At 39.4% G+C, this 20,711-nt stretch overlaps 1 protein-coding gene across 1 annotated transcript in view; it reads left to right on the forward strand.

The window, feature by feature from the left end:
- Window positions 1–20,711, forward strand: part of GALNT5 (polypeptide N-acetylgalactosaminyltransferase 5) — a 50,555-nt gene that overhangs the window by 13,637 nt on the left and 16,207 nt on the right. The window contains exons 2-7 of the mRNA XM_045868835.3: window positions 2,727–2,893; window positions 4,476–4,595; window positions 13,663–13,798; window positions 14,391–14,510; window positions 16,862–16,979; window positions 17,951–18,274. Of these exons, the coding sequence (XP_045724791.2) occupies window positions 2,727–2,893; window positions 4,476–4,595; window positions 13,663–13,798; window positions 14,391–14,510; window positions 16,862–16,979; window positions 17,951–18,274 (985 nt within the window). The remainder of the gene's footprint in view (window positions 1–2,726; window positions 2,894–4,475; window positions 4,596–13,662; window positions 13,799–14,390; window positions 14,511–16,861; window positions 16,980–17,950; window positions 18,275–20,711) is intronic.

Raw genomic sequence — 20,711 nt, forward strand, 5'->3', positions numbered from 1 at the left:
GTCAAATAAATAAAAAAATCTTAAAAAAAAAAAAAATACACATATTGTCTTGAACAGAATTTGGTAAAAATATGAGCATTCTAAGTGCATCTTGTGAGGGTCCAGAATGAAATGCAAGAACACATTACTGGGAACTGGAGGGAAAATGATCCTCCCAAGATAGTGGCAGAAACCTTGGCTAAATTGTGTCAGATAGCTGTGTGGAAGCAGAAATTGCAAGCCATGAACTTGGATAGTTAGCTGAAGAGAGTTCCAAGCCAAGTGTTGAAGGGTGCCTGGTATTTCTTTTCTGTTCATAGTAAAATGTGAGAAGAAAGAGATAAATTGAGGAAGAAACTGATAAGCAGATTTTTTTTTTTCGGTAATTTGTTACAGCAGCTACAGGAAAGTAATACAGCCTTTAGTGAAGTCAGGGATATCTCGTGTTATTTAGAAATGCCAATTCATGGATCTCTAGGGTAGAATCAGATTACTTTAGGCTGCTGTTAGTTAATGTTAACACTAGATGAGGATACCTGATGAAAATGTGTCATTTTGATTTTATATCATTCAGGACATGCTCCTATCAGCCCTAGATTTATTTATTTGTTTATTTATTTATTTATTTATTTATTTATTTATTTATTTTTAAGTTTATCCACCAATGGTAAGTAAAATTAAATCCACTTTGTCTTAGAGCTCAAGTTCCCAAACTGGCCTATCAACAACTTGTGGGTTGTCTTTTTGTTTGTAGATTTTTACTTACATTAGTTTGTTTGTTTTTTAAGACACAGATTCTCAGAGCGTATTCAGAACTGCTGAATTGATTTTCTGGGGCCGGTGATTGGATATGTATGTTTTCATAATGTTTTGTAGGTTAGTATCATAATCACCCACTTTAGGGAACCATTGAAATTACAGACCAAAGCTGGATTTGCCTACCTTAAGAAATTCCTTAGTATCTGCTGTTGTCAGATATATAGTAGGTGAGTTCTATAAAATATTTGCATTTAGTCTTACAATAAGGTGATTCTTCATCTCTGCTTGGAGGTTCTTAATCTCTGGCAAATCGAGGTTCAAAAGAGTTACACAACTTTAATCTAAGCCAGTAATCAGGGGATCAGGTATTTGCCCACATATCTATCTGATTCCAAAACCCATGATCTTAGTACAGAAAAATCAGCATAGTGCAGTGGACTGACAACTATTTGTTCACATTTCCATACATATACTTTCTAGGTGAATCATTTGGGTAAGTCATCTAACTTCTCCAGCTTCAGTTTGCTCTATTTAGAGACGAGGGTAAAAAATATGGATCCCAAGCAGTTGTTACAATTATCTACATAATAGTACTTTATTAAGTACTATTGATAAATGGTGAATGCATGGAAATGTGGTTTTACCATGGTTTTTGCTCTTATCTATTTCTTTTTTACAGACTAAGAAAAGTATAGCTATATTGTCTGGCAGAAGTGCCTGCTCCCACAAAATGTTACATCTGCTGCCAGCTTCCTTTATTCTTGAGAACTTAAGGCTTCCTAAATGGCTATTTCTGGAGCCAGACCGGACCAGAGTTTGAGTCCCAACTCTGCCATTTACTAACAGTATAATCATGAACTAGCCTCACCATGATTTCAATTATTCCTCCATAAAAAAGGAGAAGAGATGTTGTTGGTTTAAATTGATAATACAGCCTGCCTATAATATTTATTTATGATCATTGTAATTTAATTATGACATTACTAATAGTAGCTGTGTTAGAAGGATGACAAATACTTTTTGTGAGGTTCCAATGAAGAGTAACAGGCAAGGGATGGAAGACCGCCAGCAGCGAGGCAGTACACATTGCAGGGTGTGGAAAAAAAACCCAAGACCAATTAAAACCCACCTGAATACCAACTCCCACTGTAGCTTTATCCTCCTCTCTATGGCAGGAGGATTATTTCTACTGTGGTTACTCTGTAGCACAGAAAGTCTCAGCAAGTAACCCTTAAATAGATAGAGAATATGAAGAGTTTAATTATACATCTCCATATATATCCATAAATACACTCACATGCAGGGTGGGAGAAAGGGAGAATATTTCCTTTGGCACTTGGCAGGAGGCCATTTGGAAGGGCAGTCAGAAACTACTTGGTAACATTAAATAAGTCAGAGTGTTCTCCTGTGGTATATGGTCTAAGTAGGATAGCACTAGCTACCATTTGGTGAATCCCTATGCCAGGAACTGTGCTAGACATTTTACGTGCATTCTCACTAGACTGTAAAGCTCTGTTGAATAAGAACATTTACCTAATTTTAAAGATGAAGAAACGGAGACACAGAAAGATTAAGTATGGTATCAGTGGATAAAGATCTGAGAAATATTGGGGGTGAGATTCAAAATAGTGTCTAACCACCTGCGAAGCCTATGTCCTGTCCCCTACAGCAAGATGCCTCCACAGGAACTTCTCATGTCTTGCATTGCTAGTCCTTTTATAGCAACTACTGTTACTGGTTATTCTTACTCTGCTTGTTTATTTTGCTTATACCCCTCCTCAAGAAAAACACATGATGAACTCATCACTGATACATGTAGTAGATATTGGATGGATGGATGGATAAACAGATATATAGACAAACAGATAGACACACAGACAGATAAACAGAGCATGTCAGTATATGTCTATCTACGTAAAATTGCACTCTGTGACTTTTAAAACCATCTCTTTGGTTCTAAAATGAGCCCTGCTTGTGTCCTGGCCCAGGTGTGCTGAGCAGCTAGTTCACAATAACCTCCCGACCACCAGTGTCATCATGTGCTTTGTGGATGAAGTGTGGTCCACTCTCCTGAGGTCTGTTCATAGTGTCCTCAATCGCTCTCCTCCACACCTCATCAAGGAGATTCTACTGGTAGATGACTTCAGCACCAAAGGTAAGAAAAGCACTCCTGGAAAATTAACGTTTGATATGAGGCGATAGCAATTTGGGTGGATGGCAAAAATATCAAATCATTGTTTCATGTGGTGCCTTAGAGGCATCAAGCCAAGCATCTACGGAATATAGAAAGTGAGTTCTATCTTCAGTTAGCTGTCTCAGACTTCCCTTCAGCTGTGCCTTCTCTGCCATGTAGAAATGATTTTCTAACTATAGCTCCTTGGAGCACTTTGAAGTTCCAGAGACCAGAAGATGTTCAACCGTTTTATGAAATCTAATAAGCAAGTACCCTACAATTAATAGGATGCCTTTCCCACTGGTAATAAGAAGTCAGAGTTAGACTCTATGGAAAACAAAGAAATGGAAGGCCGATGGTTTCTTCCTCAAGGGCAAAGCACATTATGTGTTAAGTGTCGAGAAGACAAATTGCCAATAGAACCAAAGAGATGAGGCTTTAACAGAGTGCAAAGGCAGAACCCACCACGGTCTGGAAGAAGTGGAGAATCTCCCTTTTGGGGTGATCACATAATTTGTGTATTAAGTGCTCCATTTCCACTCGAGGTCCCACTGCCACCACACTACAAATTCTCACAATGCAACCCACTTCAGAAAATTTTAGAAAATAGCAAAGAGAGGATAGCCCTAATAGAACAACTTAGCTCTTTTCATGACCACAACAGCATGAGCCAGTTTCCTCAGCCTCAGAACTCCTGCCACAATCACCCTGAGGTCTGTTAGCAGTGAGATGCCTAAGAAAAACTGGTTGAAAACTTTGAGAAGGGGCCTTGAAAGCATAAACGGAAATAGTATCCAGTCACCAAGCAAATAACAGTCTTTTTATGAATGGCAGATCCAGGGACCTGAAGAACCCTTTGGAGAGAGCTGGAGCTTATATGGTTTTCAGTGTCCTCTTTAAGAAAAAAAAAAACCACAAAATCAGTAGGAAAGTGAGCAGCAGAAGTACTTCTGGAAGCCTTTCCTACCTGGGATACCTGTCAATAGCTTAATTACACATCGAAGTGACTGTAAGTCATGTAAATATACCCCATAAAACCCCAACAACATTCCTGTGGATGGATACCTCTTTGGCCACCCAACAAGACAAAAGAGGTATGACTCAGAGGGTGTCAAAGTAGGGAAGTGACAGTGCCCTTGACCAATTGCAATTGCAGTATCTTTCTTTCACAAACTTTCCAATTTGCATATAATGTTTAGCCTCTTGTCTGGGTCTTGGCAGGGGCCTTTGTAAGTTTGTACAGAAACTGGAGTTTCATTTATTTCAGGGCAAATTTGCCCGTCCTGACAAATACTCAGAAAAGGTGAGCCCTCCTCTATGTCACTTGACAACACTGGAAAGAAGGATTTGGAATTTGAGAAAAAGATAGCTTGGAGTATTGGATGCAGACAAAAAGCCATCCAAGAAAATAACATCAGAAAATAAAATCGTGGTCCAAGGAATAAAATTTAGTGACTACAGTAACTATCATAGTTTCTGGAATTTGATACTGAGAAGCCACTGCTAGCATTGTCCAGATCTAGTTACTTAACGTGTTTCCTTGTCTATTCTTACTGTGATCCAGACTACCTAAAAGGTAATTTGGATAAATACATGTCTCAGTTTCCAAAAGTTCGGATTCTTCGCCTCAAAGAGAGACACGGCTTAATAAGAGCCAGGCTGGCAGGAGCACAGAAGGCAACAGGTAAGAAGCTGCTGATTTTTTGTTTTTGTTATATTTTTGTTTTAGTTGATTTGCTTTCAAATAGATAGCAAATTTGAAGTAATACCGCAGTGAACACCCACATAGCCATCATCATGCCACCAGTTTTTAACTCTCTGCACCATGTGCTTCATCACACACAGACACAGACACGTGTTTATATATATATATATACCCACTTTTGTCCTCAACTTTTGAATTTGCAGATATCATGACGCTACAACTCTGTGTACCTTAGTAGGCCTCTCCGCAAAATACAGACGTTCCCTTAGATAAGCGCACTTTCCTATCTAAATATCATCTGGTTTATGCTCTTTCAGACGTCCTCATTTGCTCCTCAAATGTTTTTTATAGCTACTTCTCTCTTTGGAAATTTGAGATCTTATTAAGTTCCATGCACTGCATTTAGTTGTTTAGTCTCCTTAGGTCCTCAGTCTAGAGAAGACAACATACTACTGACTGTTGACTTGTTTGGTTTTTTTTAGAGTCCAGGCCATTTGTTTTGTACATGTGACCACATTCTGAAGTTTTATCATTGCTTCCTCATGTTACACTCAGGATGAATGTTATGGAAGTGAATAGTGTATAGTATTGTACTACATAGGTGGTAGGAATTACATATTGTTTATGGGCTTCAACTCAAGAGACACATGATGTCAAGTTGCCCCCCCATGGGAGATAGTAATTTTGAGCATTTGGTTAAAATGTCGACAGCCAGGTTTTTCTTTTGGGAGTAAGAAGTAATTTGTGATGTGATACTCGGATTCATATGAATACTGTTTTCCTTACATTTTACTCAATGGTTTTGCACCCGTTGGTGATCATTGCTTAAATCAGTTATTACACTGGGGGCTGCCCATCTCTCTGTCCTTCCCTCCTCCTTCTTTTTCTTCCTCCCCTCCTCTCTGTCCCTCCTTCCTCTTCCCCTCTTATGCTCCCATCAATACTAATTTATGCTTTAAAAATTCAATGCGTATATTATTAAATTTCTTCCTTCCTTCCTTCTGTCCTTCCTTCCTTCATCCCTCCCTCCATTTGGAATTTGATACTGAGAAGCCACTGCCAGTATTATCCAGATTGTAAGTTTGTACAGAAACTGGAGTTTCATTTATTTCAGGGCAAATTTGCCCTGAAATTGATTGATTGATTGATTGATTGGTTTGTTTTGTTTGTTTATTGTACTCAGTTTGTCCCAAATTTGACCACCTGGAGCCCCTCCAAGCCTATGTATTTTTGACCTGATCCCATCAGTATTTGAGGACTGAGAACTGTTTCCTTCTCTCTTCCCTGACCTATGGGGTATGTCTGCTCTTCTGATAGCTCTCTCTGTCTTCCCAAAGAGCAATACGCCTTCTTTTCTTCACTTTTCTTTAGTGTGTGGGTTGGTGAGTAAATGGGAGGAGTCAAATCTTTTCTGCCCATGAGTATTCTAAAAATGACATCAAACATATTGATTTATTTTTGTATCCTTCTGTGGAACTACCCATACCCCATAATAATTGCTGAACTTATATACCAGGTTCCATTCTAAATACTTTCTACAGTAATTGATTTAATCCTCACCAGAACTCTAGGAGCTAGGTACAATAATTTTCCTCATTTTACAGATGAAGATAGGGAGGCACAGTGAGGTTATGGCTTGCCCAAGTTCTCCCCGCTAGCAAGTGCTACAGCAGGATTGGAAGCCAGAAACCTTGACTCCAAATCTGCACTTATCTGCTACATTTTGCTGTCTCTCGATATCTAGCCACCACTCTCCCCTGTAGACCATAGCATTGCATATCTCCACCAGCTTGAACTTAAGCATGTTCTTTTTTTTTTTTTAAGATTTTATTTATTTATTTGAGAGAGAGAGCAAGAGCTGGGGGAGAGGCAGATGGAGAGAGAGAAGCAGGCTCCCCACTGAGCAGGAAGCCCCATGTGGGGCTCCATCCCAGGACCCTGGGATCATGACCTAAGCCAAAGGCAGACACTTAAAAGATTGGGCCACCCAGGAGCCCCATATTTAAGCATGTTCTAATGGTAAATTATCTCCTCACCTAAGTTACACTTCCTTGTAACTAAACCCCAAATTTTGACCTTTTCTTATCTCATTGGTTTCCTAATTTCTTTGGCCTGTAATGGAAATTTAAAATTAACTACAAACACATCACACCAAAATTGACATTGCAGTGATAACAAAGATTCTTAATGATAGACTGCATTTGGAACATTAAGTAAAAATCCATGTTTGATTTCTTTTGGGAAGTAATGGCACACAAATTGTACGAAAATAGGATAGTGAGGAAATAGGCCAAGTAGGCAAGTTTGGGGCTAAGATCTGGATGAAGCACATTCCCAGACAAGCGGAACAAGAAGTGCAATGTCCTGGGGTGCCTGGGTGGCTCAGTTGTTAAGCGTCTGCCTTCGGCTCAGGTCCTGATCCCAGGGTCCCACATCGGGCTCCCTGCTCAGCGGGAAGCCTGCTTCTCCCTCCCCCACTCCCCCTGCTTGTGTTCCCTCTCTCGCTGTGTCTCTCTCTGTCAAATAAATAAATAAATAAATAAATAAATATCTTTAAAAAAAAATAAAGGAGTGCAAGGTCCTGATGCAGAAATATGTTCTGTGTATTAAAGTTAAAGAAAGTTTATTATGGCTGGTGGGTACTGACCATGGAGAGAGTGATAGGAGATTCATCTTGGGGGCAAGGAAAAGGTGGGCTTTTGTAAAGTTTTATGAGTCATTCAAGGAGTGTAGGCATTATTCTTGGTATCATATGAAACCAATGGAGTACATTAAAGAGGAGGATAAAATTGTTTGACTTAATTTAAAGCTCAATTTGGCTGCCTTGTAGAGACTGGGTATTAGGGAGATGAGAGAGGAAGGAGGGAGACCAATTAGATGGTTATCATCGCGGCGCCCAGGTGGCTCAGTCTGTTGAAAGTCCAACTCCTAGTTTCGGCTCAGGCTGTGATCTCATGAGTCCTGGTATTGAGCCCCGTGGCTGGCTCTGCACTCAGCGGGGAGCCTGCTTGAAGATTCTCTCTCCCTCTGCACTCCCCCCCACTTGCTCTCTCTTGCTCTCTCAAATAAATAAATAAATCTTAAAAAAAAAAAAAAAAAAAAAAAGGAGGCTATTATAGTTGTCCAAACACCAGGGAGATACTAGGGCAGATGAAGGAAGGAATCAGAGTAAGAATATATTGTGGACATGGAGCCCATGGGCTTGTCATCAGATAAGATATGAAGAGAGTAATAATGAAAGGAGCAAAAAACAAAACAAAACAAAACAAAAAAACCCCCTAGAACTGGCATCTGAGCAACTTGGTGGGCGGTGGGGCCATAACCAGAGGAACAGATTTGGGATTGCTGTTGAGTTCCGATTTTGTCCATGTAAATTTGAGATGAAAATGAGACATCCATGTAGAGAAAGCTGACAAGTGCAGAACCAAAAATGTACTGCTTATAAAAACCTTCTCTCTGCCTGCATGGGACACAAAGCGTGCTGGCGATCATCTCCAGAACAGTCTAAACTGTTAGACAACACGGAAGGCCTCTTCAGATGGGCTGCAGTGAACTCGCTCAAGGAAGTTGCCTAATCGGCCTGCTCAAGTACTTGTGGTTATACAGCCAGCAAATAACTTCTCTGAATCTAGAGAATCCAAATGTAACAATGTAAACTTGGCTCTCAGTCAGTCATTAAAGCCCGTGAGTGCATTAGCTCAGTTTCCGTTTGGTAACTCTCAAACTATTTGTACCACGACCCATGCTAAGAAATAAATCTTACACCACAACCCAGTGCATATATATGTTACACATGTAGCCACAGTAGACATTTCATGAAATAACATGTGCAGCAGATTCTAATATCTTCTATTTTATTTGTTTTTTAGATTCTGACCAAGCCCACTATATTGTTGTAAAGACTTGCTAAGGGGTCATAACTTTAGTTTGGAGAGGCCAGCTAGGTGCATCTGAATTGCTTGCCACTGTCTAGTGAAGAGCTGCTTCTCAAACTATCATAGAAGAACTTTTTTTTTTCTAATTTCCAAATTTTGTGGACCTGCCCCTTTGTAAATTATAATAAAGATAAACTACCTAAGAAAGAGATGGAAAAAAAGAAAGATATGTACACAATTATATATGCATTCCTCTATACTATATGTATATAGATATATACATAAATTTATTATGTATAATATATACATGTGTATGTGTGTACATATAACATACATAAGATACAGATAACATAAATAATGACTTATGTGTTATATACATACACCTATACAAAGCAGAGAATAAATTAACAAATTCCAGCAAACTGCTAGAGTTTTAAATCATCCATTCTCAATTTCCGTTCCTATCTCTGATGGCAGGGTCTATGGCCCACACTTTGAGCAGCATTAGCAGAAGGCCAGTGCCTGAATGTAGAAGAAGCTGAAAAGTGTGTTCTGATGGAATTAGTAACAGCCTTGTCCAAGAATACATCCAAGGGCCCTGAAGTTCACCTGACTCCTGCAGGAAATTCAAGGGGATTCAGAAGCCCATAGCAACTTTAGCTGAGGAAATAATTCAGGGACTGTTCAGGGACTGGCCCTAAGTGGGGCTGGCCAGCCTGTTAGTTCTCCCAGACTTCCCTTGGGCATTCCCCAGCCATCCCAAGTAAAGCACAGGCAGGACACATTCTGGGCCTGAAAAGTCTCTGTAATCAGAGATCAGCAAAGATACCAGGGCAGAAATTTTCTCTAGACTGCCTCAGCCAAACAAAGAAATGAATGACAAGAATCTGAATTCAGAATCTGACAGGCCTTGACAGCTATTGTTTCCTAAAGATTTACCGTTCAGAATTCAGAGAAAAGGGAGGGGAAGCCACAGGCAAGGATGAGATCAAAGATCCAACGACCTTCAGAAACTGGTCAGGTTTGGTCCCAGGGTATTATTTTGATCCCAGAGTATTATTAGACTCTCTGAAAGTACATAATACAAAATAATAAGGGCAAAACAGTGACTCTCTGACCACTAACAATGTTCACTACATGTTCAGTTTCTGGTGCATGATAGGTTCTTCATCTGGATATGATTCAGGCAAAAAGATCGGGTCCAATAAGTTATTTCCTGAGAATGAGGAGATAGAGAGTTCAAGTAGGGTTTAAAAATCTGAAGGGCAGGCCACGGTCAATGGATCTCTAGGGAAAGTGTCCTATAGGAAGCCAACGCAAGTAAAAAAAGATGTAGTAATTGAGGTAGAAAGTGAACAAGCCGACCACTCGGATCTCGTGCGAGTATTGAACAAAAGAGCAAGTTATTGCCCTGCCAAGAAGAGTCTGCAGATGGGCAGGTTTCAATAGTACACTCTAGAGAGTAGAGTAGAGATCAGATTCTCATTTCCTTTATAACAAGGGCATTTGGCAAAATACATGACATTGCTGTGAACATTCCAAAGAATCAGTTGGCTAACTTTAAGTATGTGGACTAAAATGACATCTGACTCCTGGACAACTTTAAGGTCTCCTGAAAAGCGATAGTCCTTCTGTAAATTTCTACAACTTGTTTCTGCTGCAGGTAAAACAGGTGGTTTCCTTAGCATCACTTATAAATTATTATGTAAAATTAAATGGCCAGCCAGGTCCACATCCCTCAAGGAACCCTAAAGACAACACTCCAACACTAATTGGTGCTGGCAACAATATTCCAAGCTGGTTGGCTAAATAGAAATGGGGGTCTGTACTCAACAAGGAGCCAAAGCTTTCTGGCACATCGAGCATCTCTGGGTTGGTCAAAAAGTAAATAAATAAATAAGTTACAATCAAACCCATCTGCAAACAATCCAGCATCGCTGGGACCTACTCTTAGGAAACAGAAAAGCCTGCCAGGTGGTCATCAAGATAAGATTATTTTGAACTCTAGCTTAAACACTCATTGAAAAAACAGTAATAACACTAGCTATTTATTTTTATTTTTATTTTTTTAAGATTTTTTATTTATTTATCTGAGAGAGAGAATGGGAGACAGAGAGCATGAGAGGGGGAGGATCCGAGGGAGAAGCAGACTCCCCGCCGAGCAGGGAGTCCGATGTAGGACTCGATCCCGGGACTCCAGGACCATGACCCGAGGCGAAGGCAGTTGCCCAACCAACTGAGCCACCCAGGTGCCAACACTAGCTATTTATAAGGAATTTAGGTATTAGGTAGATCTTAGAACTATCCCCAGAAAGTAGATCTCAGAGAGGTTAAATAATTTATCCATTGTAGCTAAGGAAAACAGACCTATGTGGCTTCGATACTATGTTCATTTCACCATGACGCTCAGGGTTAGGAAGGGTGTGTGTGAAACGTCCACAGACCATACCCTCTACAAGTAGAAGTCCTAACCAGAGTCAGCTACATAGATAGCTCCCTGGTCTAGTTCCGGAGATCTTATTTTAAATTAAAGTGTCTGAAAGTGGAGCAATGACATTCATGCATGGGAGGATTCTCTTCTCACCCAAAATAAAACAGTATAAAATTCCAGTCTGTGTTTTGGGCGGAAGCTGCTTCCTTTGGGTCCTGGCAACAAGTGAATGAAAATCTGTATGGGAATCTGGGCCAGGTGGGAAGTGAATGCAGGTTTGGGTACCCATCCTGCTGCCACCAGGGATTGAGAAAGTCGATCCAGGCCCCTTTGACTGTACCAGCTTACTCTGGGGATAGGGACAGGCAGTCTGGGAGAGACTCCTCTTTGGTTCGAACGGACCAGCAGTAGAAGTAGTGAGAAAAAGGAGGTTATCTTTTGCACATGCTATTCACTAGCCAAGTAGGAACTTAGCAGGCCATGCTTACACACCCTACGCACCTAGATAACCCCCGTGAACCTTCCCACACAGGGAGCGGGCTGTGCAAAATGACACCCTTAGTTGATAATGACCTTTCATTATGAAATAAGCCATAATCTCTGAAAATAGGACTCCACCAGCATGATCAGGAGTTGTAACCACTGTCTCCAAGAGTTGGGGATAATGGGGGAAGGGGCTTCAGTCTAGTGCAGCCTGGTCCTGCCTAGAGACTTCTCAAGAGCATTCCTCACAAGACCTTGGCTAGGGTCAGTTTCTTTACCCTCATGCAAAAATTCCATTGTTGATCGGTTAATACGATACTGAACCATTAATTAAGAGGTATAGCTTTTAGTGGATAATGAACTATCATCTAGGTATCTAATTTCACCTTGTTCTTTGCCTGCTGCCGTCTTCCGCTTTTACTTTAAGCCTTCCCATTCTCATAGCTCTGCCTCTTTCTGACCATTTTTTCTTTCTTTTTTTAAGAACACAGGCAATGGAATAAACTATGTATTTTCAAATATCAGGCTGCCACTTAGCTGTGCTAACTTGAAAAAAATTGTTTCAGTTGTTTCTCTTAAATGGGAATAAAACTTAGATCTGCGTCTCATTTCTTAAATGGAAAGAAAAATGAGATTTATACTTCAGGTTTGTTGTGTGGCTTAAACAAGACACTCGTGTAGAATGCCTAGGACAGTGTCTGGCACCGAGTAAGCACTTAATAGAAGGTAAATGATGTTATTATAAGTTTGTCAAGAGCAGAGGGGAGCAACCAGGTGTCAGAGTGGTCGATGCAAGCAATAAGCCAAAAGGAAAGCAACCCTCAAGTCTTTAATCATTTCCTCCACTGATATAAGTAAGAAGTATAAGTAAGAATTGAAACAGAAGAAAGTGCTGACTCCCTGAATGTCCCATGTTTCCCTGTAGAGAAACGGGCTGGTGGATTGGGCAGATGTGAGGATCATCTCACTGCCCCCGGAGCCCAGAACAAACGGCTCCTCCTGTTTTACAGCCTGGGGCGGAGGGTGAGAAAAAGGAGAAGGCTCCGAGTAGGAAAGTGCTGAATGCTGAGTCAGATGGAGGAAAAGGTCTTGGCGACCTCCCCACCTCCCATGCGGTGAGACAGAGATCTTGGCCTGAAGGAGGCCTCCGATGGAGGAAACTGAGCTAGGAATGAAGCTGTGCTGAGAGCATGTCCACTGAGGGAGGGGGAGGGCCTGTGCTCTTGACTGCAAGTCCCTTCAGAGGCTGTGGTACACTGGCTGCAGACCACGTCTGGTGTGAGAGGGCAGCCTCCAGCCATGAGGACCCGCCAGGGAAAGCCTTTGTAATGTGCCTATGGTTGGGCCTGAAAGGACACATGTAGGATTTTGGCCATAGCCCAAATTCCTCGGGTTATTTGTTAATCTTCACACACACACACACACACACACACTCCACTTGTATAAAATCATTTGGAATAATGTAGATGCTACGGAGATTTTTATTGGGAAGAGAGTGTTACTTCACACAACTAATAGGAAGAAAAGAATTTTAAGTGATTATTTTTTGGCCTCCAAGTTGGTTTTTTTTTTCTTTTTTCTTTTTTTTTTCTCCTGCAAGTCTTTGATTTTTGTATTGTGGCAAAATATGCGTAACATAAAATTTACCATCTTAATTATTTCTTCAGTGCACAGTCCAGTACTCTGAAGTATATTCACACAGTTGTGCAACCAATCTCCAGAAAGCTTTTCATCTTGCAAAACTAAAACTCTATACCCATTAAACTATTCCCTATTCTCCCTCCCCATCCCTGTAACCCTTTTTACACTACCTTCTAGACTTGCTGATTCTTCCTTTTTTATTTGTTTTCAGCCTTGTTATGCAGAATGATTTCTCCTCTTCATCATTCCTAAGGCCCACCTTGGAATATCAAACTCTGCCTGGTCCACACACCCCCACCCCAGGTTAATGCGACCCACCCTCCTTAGAAGAGACAAAGCTTTTACTCTAAGGATTCCCTTCAAAGCCTTGGCTATCCATTCTAAGTGGCTTATCAATTTTTCACAAACAAAAATGATGCTTGTCCCATAGGACTTCTAGAAACGAAATTTATTTTATTTCATTATAGAATGAAATTATAGGGACCAGGAATTCAGTGAGAAGACTACTGCCCTTATAATCACCTTTCTGGAGCAATCCCCAAAACCTTTGAACATGAAGTACATACATTCAGTATATCACATTTTCAAATGATTTTTTTTTTCTCTGGCTCTCTAGGTGATGTGTTGACATTCTTGGATTCTCACGTGGAATGTAACACTGGTTGGTTGGAACCTCTTCTGGAAAGGGTTTATTTAAGTAGAAAGAAAGTAGCCTGTCCAGTAATTGAGGTCATCAATGATAAGGATATGAGGTAATACTGTCATATTCCACAAGATACTTCTAAGCGAGTTTTTAACTAACAGCAGCAGAAAGTACTGGTTATATTCCTAAAATGCACATTTTTGCAAATCTAAGAAATACACAGTGCATCCATTTAAATAAATGGAAACACATAATAGATATCTTGGGATCAGAGAAGGTCAATCCAGTAATTTATTTGATCATCAAAATGCTTAACTCTTAATAGCAATAAATCCTAATACTCATTGTCCTGTTCTTTCCTCTTTCTATTCAGCTGTACCTGAACCCAGAAAATATTTATCTCCCTTAAGATTAGTTCATCTTTTAGTGGGAAATAATACATATACTCCTAAATTGTTTTTTTCCCCTCAAAAGTAGTCAGAACATTATTAAAAGTAAAGTATAAGTTAAAAACTAGCAATCAAGCCAGTTAGTCACTAATGTACTCATAAATTTGCTTGAAATGTTATTAAAAAGTTTGTAATAATCTAAAATCATTTGTGTAAGAACTTGTTTCATTCATTTGAACAAGACATGGTGTCAGGTTGCTTAAGTATATGTGTATGATCTCAGGTAGCACTTTTGTTTCTTTCCTGGATTAGTTACATGACAGTGGACAACTTTCAAAGAGGCATCTTTGTGTGGCCCATGAACTTTGGTTGGAGAACAATTCCTCCAGACGTTGTTGCAAAAAACAGAATTAAAGAAACAGATATAATAAGGTAAGTGTGTGAAATTTAAGATTAGAAAGCAATCGTGAATCTTTTTATAAAGGCATAGGAAGCAATTCCACAAAACAAGTATTTCCTGTCATCCTGTAGACCATCAAGAATTACAGCTTTAGCCAATAGATGATCAAAAGCAAAGTTTTCCTAAGATATTACTTTTCCACTACCAAACCTCATTTTTTAAATGGCTAAGTGCACCTTATTCAGCCCTGAACCCAGAGAAATTCACTAATACTATTCCTGTTCCCTGAGATAGACAACTTAAGAAATATAAACTAATTGAATATGCTGCATAAACGCTGTATGAACACATACAATGTTAAAGCCAACATGAGTAAAAATTAGAAGAGTAAATAATAGTGGTAAAAGTATTATTGTAATAATAGCTACCATTTGGGTTTTCTTTTCAATTCTAATCCTACCCTTCCCATGGGAGCCAAATTCTGTGAATGAATTGAGAAATAGATACAGAAGGTGGATATGAATTTAAAGAGGGGCTTTATTGCTGGAGAAGCTGGATTTAAGATCACAGCTTAGACCTGAAGCCAAAGTGAACACTTCTCCCAGAGACTAGACCTGCAGGACAAGCATGCAGCCAGCCTCAGGCAGAGCAACAGGGGTCCCCAAAGCCTTCCCAGTTGCAGAGAGAACTTGAGCAGACAAGTGTCAAGAGAAAGCCCCAGCCCAGACTGTGCATTGTAACATTATTTCTTAGAACTTAACCCTCAATACTGTATGCCTCATCCCTTGCTAGGTATGATGCCTTCAGAATTGATATTCCTAGCAAGTCAAATAGAAGTACTATCATTTATTAAGCACTGTGCATTTAAGCCTCTCCCTAACCCTAGGAGAGAGGTGGTAGTATTTTCATTGTGGAGATGAGGAAATTGAGCCTAAATGAGGTAATTTTTCCAGGGATATACATCTAGTAAAAGAACAAATTGGGACTCAGACCCATATCTGCCTGCATTTAACACACTTACTCTGATCCCACATTAAAGAACCTCTTTGCCTTTTTCAGACTCCCATTTTGAGAGTTAATGTAGTGATTGAGTTCAGATTATATTCCACATAACGTTAGGAAGAGAATGCATTCTGGATGGACTAGAAAGGACATTGAGCATTCGGACAGAATATGTACATAAATGATGGGGGAAGGGAAGTAGGTGTGGGGCAAAAATTACCTTATCCTTGACATTGCTTTGTACTCTAAACACAAGACAGGCTTTCCACACAAACCTTTCCACTGGCTCAATGGTAACCACCATGGGAAGGGATTACTGCCTTGTCTAGCTGCTGATTCAAGTGTAGTTTCTATCCCCCATAATCTATAACAGTCGCGAATGCTCTGGAGTCTGACTCTTTGGATATAAATCTCAATTCTATTACTTCCTAATGGTGTGAGCTTTAAAAAGTCACTTAACCTCTCTGAATCTCTGTGTTCTCGTTTTTTTGTTTGTTTGTTTGTTTTGCATTAAGACTAATAGAAGGAGCTACCTCTATTATCTAAGAATTAAATCTGATTATATAACATGCTTTAAAAAGTGTTTGCCACATAATAAGCTGTCAATAAAAATCTGTCTACAGTTGAGGCAGTAGAGTGGAGTGAGAGATCATAGAGTCAAACTAGACCACCTAAACTGAACCCCCGAAGTACATCATACTAATCTGTGACCTTGGGAAAGTTCCTAACTGTTTCTGTGCTGTGGTTTCTTAATGGTACATACTTGCAGGATTTGCATAAAGTCTGAGATAATTACATACATAACACTTACAACAGTGCCTAGTACTCCCTTAGTACTATTAAAAAGGCATTGTTAAAAATAACCTATCTGAGGTATAGGTCTGTGATTCAACAGTCTTACACAATTCACAGTGCTCACCATAGCACATAGCCCAGACCTGTACCTCTGAAACAAATAATACATTATATGTTAACAAAAAAAAAAAAGAAGAAGAAGAAGATAGCAGGCGGGGAAGAATAAAGGGGGGGAAAATCGGAGGGGGAGACAAACCATAAGCCCGGTGATGGGTATTAAAGAGGGCATGTTCTGTGTGGGGAAAAAAAAAAATAACCTATCTGGAGAGTTTGTGTCAGAGAGTAAAGGGCAAATAAGAATCCTACTTCCAGGCCCCATCTTTGCTGACCCTAATCAAGCTTTGCCACCATGAACTAGGGAACTGATGACTTTGGTGCTATTTGTGAATCCATTCCAAGACCTCCCCATGCTTGGTAGCTATTTTAAAATATCTCTTAACTCCATCACAACTGCACAGGGGACCCACTCGAAACGTTGAATTCCCGTGACAAGCAAGCTTAAAAAATCAAACATTTCTTTTTGTAGGTGCCCCGTCATGGCAGGTGGATTGTTTTCTATTGATAAAAATTACTTTTTTGAACTTGGAACCTATGACCCTGGGCTTGATGTCTGGGGTGGAGAAAATATGGAGCTCTCATTCAAGGTATTACCAAGTGGTCCTCAAATCCTCTCTACAATTAAGACTTTATCATTTGGTTTCATTTTACTAATGTATAATCAGATATGGGACTGCCTCGGGGAGGAAATTCCACAGAAATTTAAGGGCCTCTAGATTAATGTTTTTGTATCCCAGATTAAATTTGGAAGAATCAATAGCTCTCACGAAATTTATTAGAATTCCCTAGTATTTTATAATCCTGTTTCTACATGTGACTTGGGAGAAATAATGCCTGCCATTCTGTATAAATGCTGTGGGATTCATGCTTCCCACAAAATATCTCTGGGAACGTTTTTCTAGTATATCGGAAGTAATGAAATCACTCAGTAATGGCTCACGTTAGATGCCACAAGGGACAGAAGTACAAAAAGTGCCTCTAGGGCAGGCCATCGACAGGCAATGGTGCAACAACTTTGGACATCTCAGACAGTTCGGGTGTTTATAGTCATTGATCAACAGCTAAGAGAGCCTTGGCAGCAGCCAGAGTAAAGAGAATCCAAAAGGCAACTGCTTTCCTGAGGAGTGGGGTGGTATATAGTAAAAGGGGTATTACTTCGAGCTCATTTTCAAGTTGTGCTCCATAAGCCATATGGGTCATCCCAAGATGAGAAGGGCAAGTTGAAAACATGGAAATATACACTCCTTTCCCTGATCCAACCAAAACAGGAATCCATATTCCATATTTTATACTTTGGGATTCAGTGAGAATTTCTTTATAAAATAAGAAGATGTACACCGATGGGTAGGGAATAAAAATATATATATTTTATGAATCCTAAAATGGTCCACAGCAATGTACAAAACTAAATAAACCTGTTGAGTTTAATTTGAAACTATTGAAAAAAAACTACTTCAGACTGGGGGGGGAGAGAGTGGTCACCAGGTCGTTCCTTGTCATTATTAACTGCCCATGATTTGCAGACATCATTTGATAATTGATGTTTATTATCATCCAGGTGTGGATGTGTGGTGGTGAAATTGAGATCATTCCCTGTTCCCGAGTGGGCCACATATTCAGAAATGACAATCCATACTCCTTCCCCAAAGACCGGATGAAGACAGTAGAGCGGAACTTGGTGCGGGTTGCTGAGGTCTGGCTTGATGAGTACAAGGACCTATTCTATGGCCATGGGGACCACCTCATAGACCAAGGGTTAGATGTTGGAAACCTCACCGAACAACAGGAACTTCGAAAGAAACTAAAATGCAAAAGTTTCAAATGGTACTTGGAGAATGTTTTTCCTGATCTGAAGGCTCCCATTGTGAGGGCTAATGGTGTGGTAAGTTCAAGCAGCAATTACATTCTGACTCCATAAAAATAAAGTTTAAAAACTCTTGAAAATGTGTGGAAAAGAATGAAGAATTACATTAGAAGTAAATACTAAGTATGAGTGCAGATGAGACAGAGCACGGTTAAGGGATAAATATAGGTGAACTTGAGGGAGGCTTTTAAGCAGCCATGTTCATTGATTACTTCAGCCAATACCTACTGGGTATCAATAAACCAGATAGCATTTCAGAACTGGAATATAGGGTGATGTGTAAAGCAGACTTGATTCCTGTTTGTGGAGCTTGAAGTTGAGTAGGGAAAACAATGTACAAGTATGTAACATTTAAATAAAAAACAGAATGGCTCTCATTTAAGGAACTGGTCACAAGTGATGACTCCTTCTAAGCTACAGTATTCAACTCTGAAGAGATGTTGAAGCCTAGGCCTGGAAAACAAGTGTCAGCGAAGCTCTAAAGGATCGAGTCTTAGGCAGAGGACGCCCTTGGTGCAAAAACTCTAAGATAGATGACTGTCCAGGCATTCGAGAACTGCCAAGAAGATGAATGTTGTCAAGGTGTGAAGGAGAGAAGAATGGCACCAAATGAAGGGGAGGAGGGAGGAAGAGTCAGGTTACATAGGTCCTTGTAGGCAAAGTAAGGATCCTTTCTTCCTTTCTTCTTTCCTTCCTTCTCTTCCTTCCTTCCTTTTTCTTTCTTTCTTTCTTTCTCTCTTTCTCTCTTTCTCTCTTTCTCTCTTTCTCTCTTTCTCTTTCTTTCTTTCTTTCTTTCTTTCTTTCTTTCTTTCTTTCTTTCTTTCTTTCTTTCTTTCTTTCTTTCTTTCTTTCTTGCCCCCTCCAATATAAAAGGAGGTTATTGAGTAAGGTTAAGCAATGGGACGACATGATTTAATTAGATTTTTACAGATTTCAAACACAGGTTGAAAATAAAAGAAATCATCAAATGATGACAGAAAATTCCAGGGCACAATGTAATGTACCAAAAGGGAAGAAACCAAGCTAAACAGGTTGGATGGAGTACAAAGCTAAGAACTAAAGCAAGAAAGCAGAGAACCTGGACGAAAGCCATTTCAAACCCATTCTGGGGGTGGGGCTTAATTTGAAGAGGATGGCAAGACATGAGGATATTTACCATAGAATAGGTTTAGAAGTGATTAGTCAAGCCTTGACCTAGAGCTCTTCCCCAGTCATGCATATTTTTAATCTGTTTTATTGTTTTTTCATTTATTTTTTATTTATAAATATTCCTGGCATTATTTCATTTTCTTTAAGAATTTTCTTTTTCTTCATGAAAGAGGTTCTCAGAGTTGACCATCAGTAAGCCTGTTGTTCTAGGCCATGTTTGTTCAGTTCTCCCTAGGAAGTGAATTGCACAAACCAATCACTCTCCTGGGAAATTTCCTGATGACAGGACTTAGTAGAGCCATTCTCCCCAACCGTATAGGGGAGATTCTGGAAGAGTATGAAAGAAAGGAAACGTAAAAATTCAACTGACAGACTAGTATATGTCACCTGTTTGTATGTAACATAATATAGTATAAAATTGTCGTTTTTATAGGTCAAAAAAAAAAAAAATAGGAGCTATTTCTGGTAGTTCTCAACCTGGTGTTTTTTTTCTAGGTAACTCGTTAGGAAGAATACCCCAGATTTATACACTGTTCAAATAATGTGTCTGTAAAATAAACTTATATATATATATTTTTTTTTAATTTTAACTCCTGATTAAGAAAAAAAAGAAATTCTCAGCATAGTAATTTTTTTTCCTAACACAGGATCTCAGCAAGAGCATTACTGAACTTTAACCACCAGAGGGAACTAAAAAACTACCTTTTGCTTCCCCTGTGAGGTTAACTTGTATATGCGTTCCCATGAAATTTCTGAAGAGCTCTCCTGTAACAGCCTTCTGCTGATGCCTGAGCTATAATATATTAAAATGCAGAAAATATTTTTAAATGATCTTTTAAATTCTATTTGTTGCTTTCCTTAGACAAATTATAATCAAGGTATCATTTGCTCCCTTCTTAAATAACCAGTAGGGAGCATTATTACCAGTTTTAAAAAAAGATCTTTTTCCAGACATTTCAGACTAAGATTAACGCGACCATTATTTCGGACACACAGTTTTGAAAAGTCCCAAGAAAATAAACTCTACAACTTTTTGTTATTTGCTCCACATTTTCCCTTCTTTCAATCCTATTAGGATTTAATTTAAATCCAACGCAAGATTTTTTTGTTTCCTTTTCTTTTTTTATGAGAACATATCATATCTTTTTGAACCAAAAATATTTAATGAACGAAAGAACCTCACTAATAATGTGTCTTTATATTGGATTAGATGCTTAGCGAATAGCCTGTAGCCCAATGTTTAGTAATTCTGTGATGAACATGGGGAACTCCACCTCCTAAATTGGAAAGTGACATAATTCAAAAT

Source organism: Mirounga angustirostris, unplaced genomic scaffold (genome assembly GCF_029215605.1).
Source record: "Mirounga angustirostris isolate CCGP_5_RB_7025 unplaced genomic scaffold, mMirAng1.0.hap1 SCAF_3, whole genome shotgun sequence".
In the NCBI taxonomy this organism is placed as follows: Eukaryota; Metazoa; Chordata; class Mammalia; order Carnivora; family Phocidae; genus Mirounga; species Mirounga angustirostris.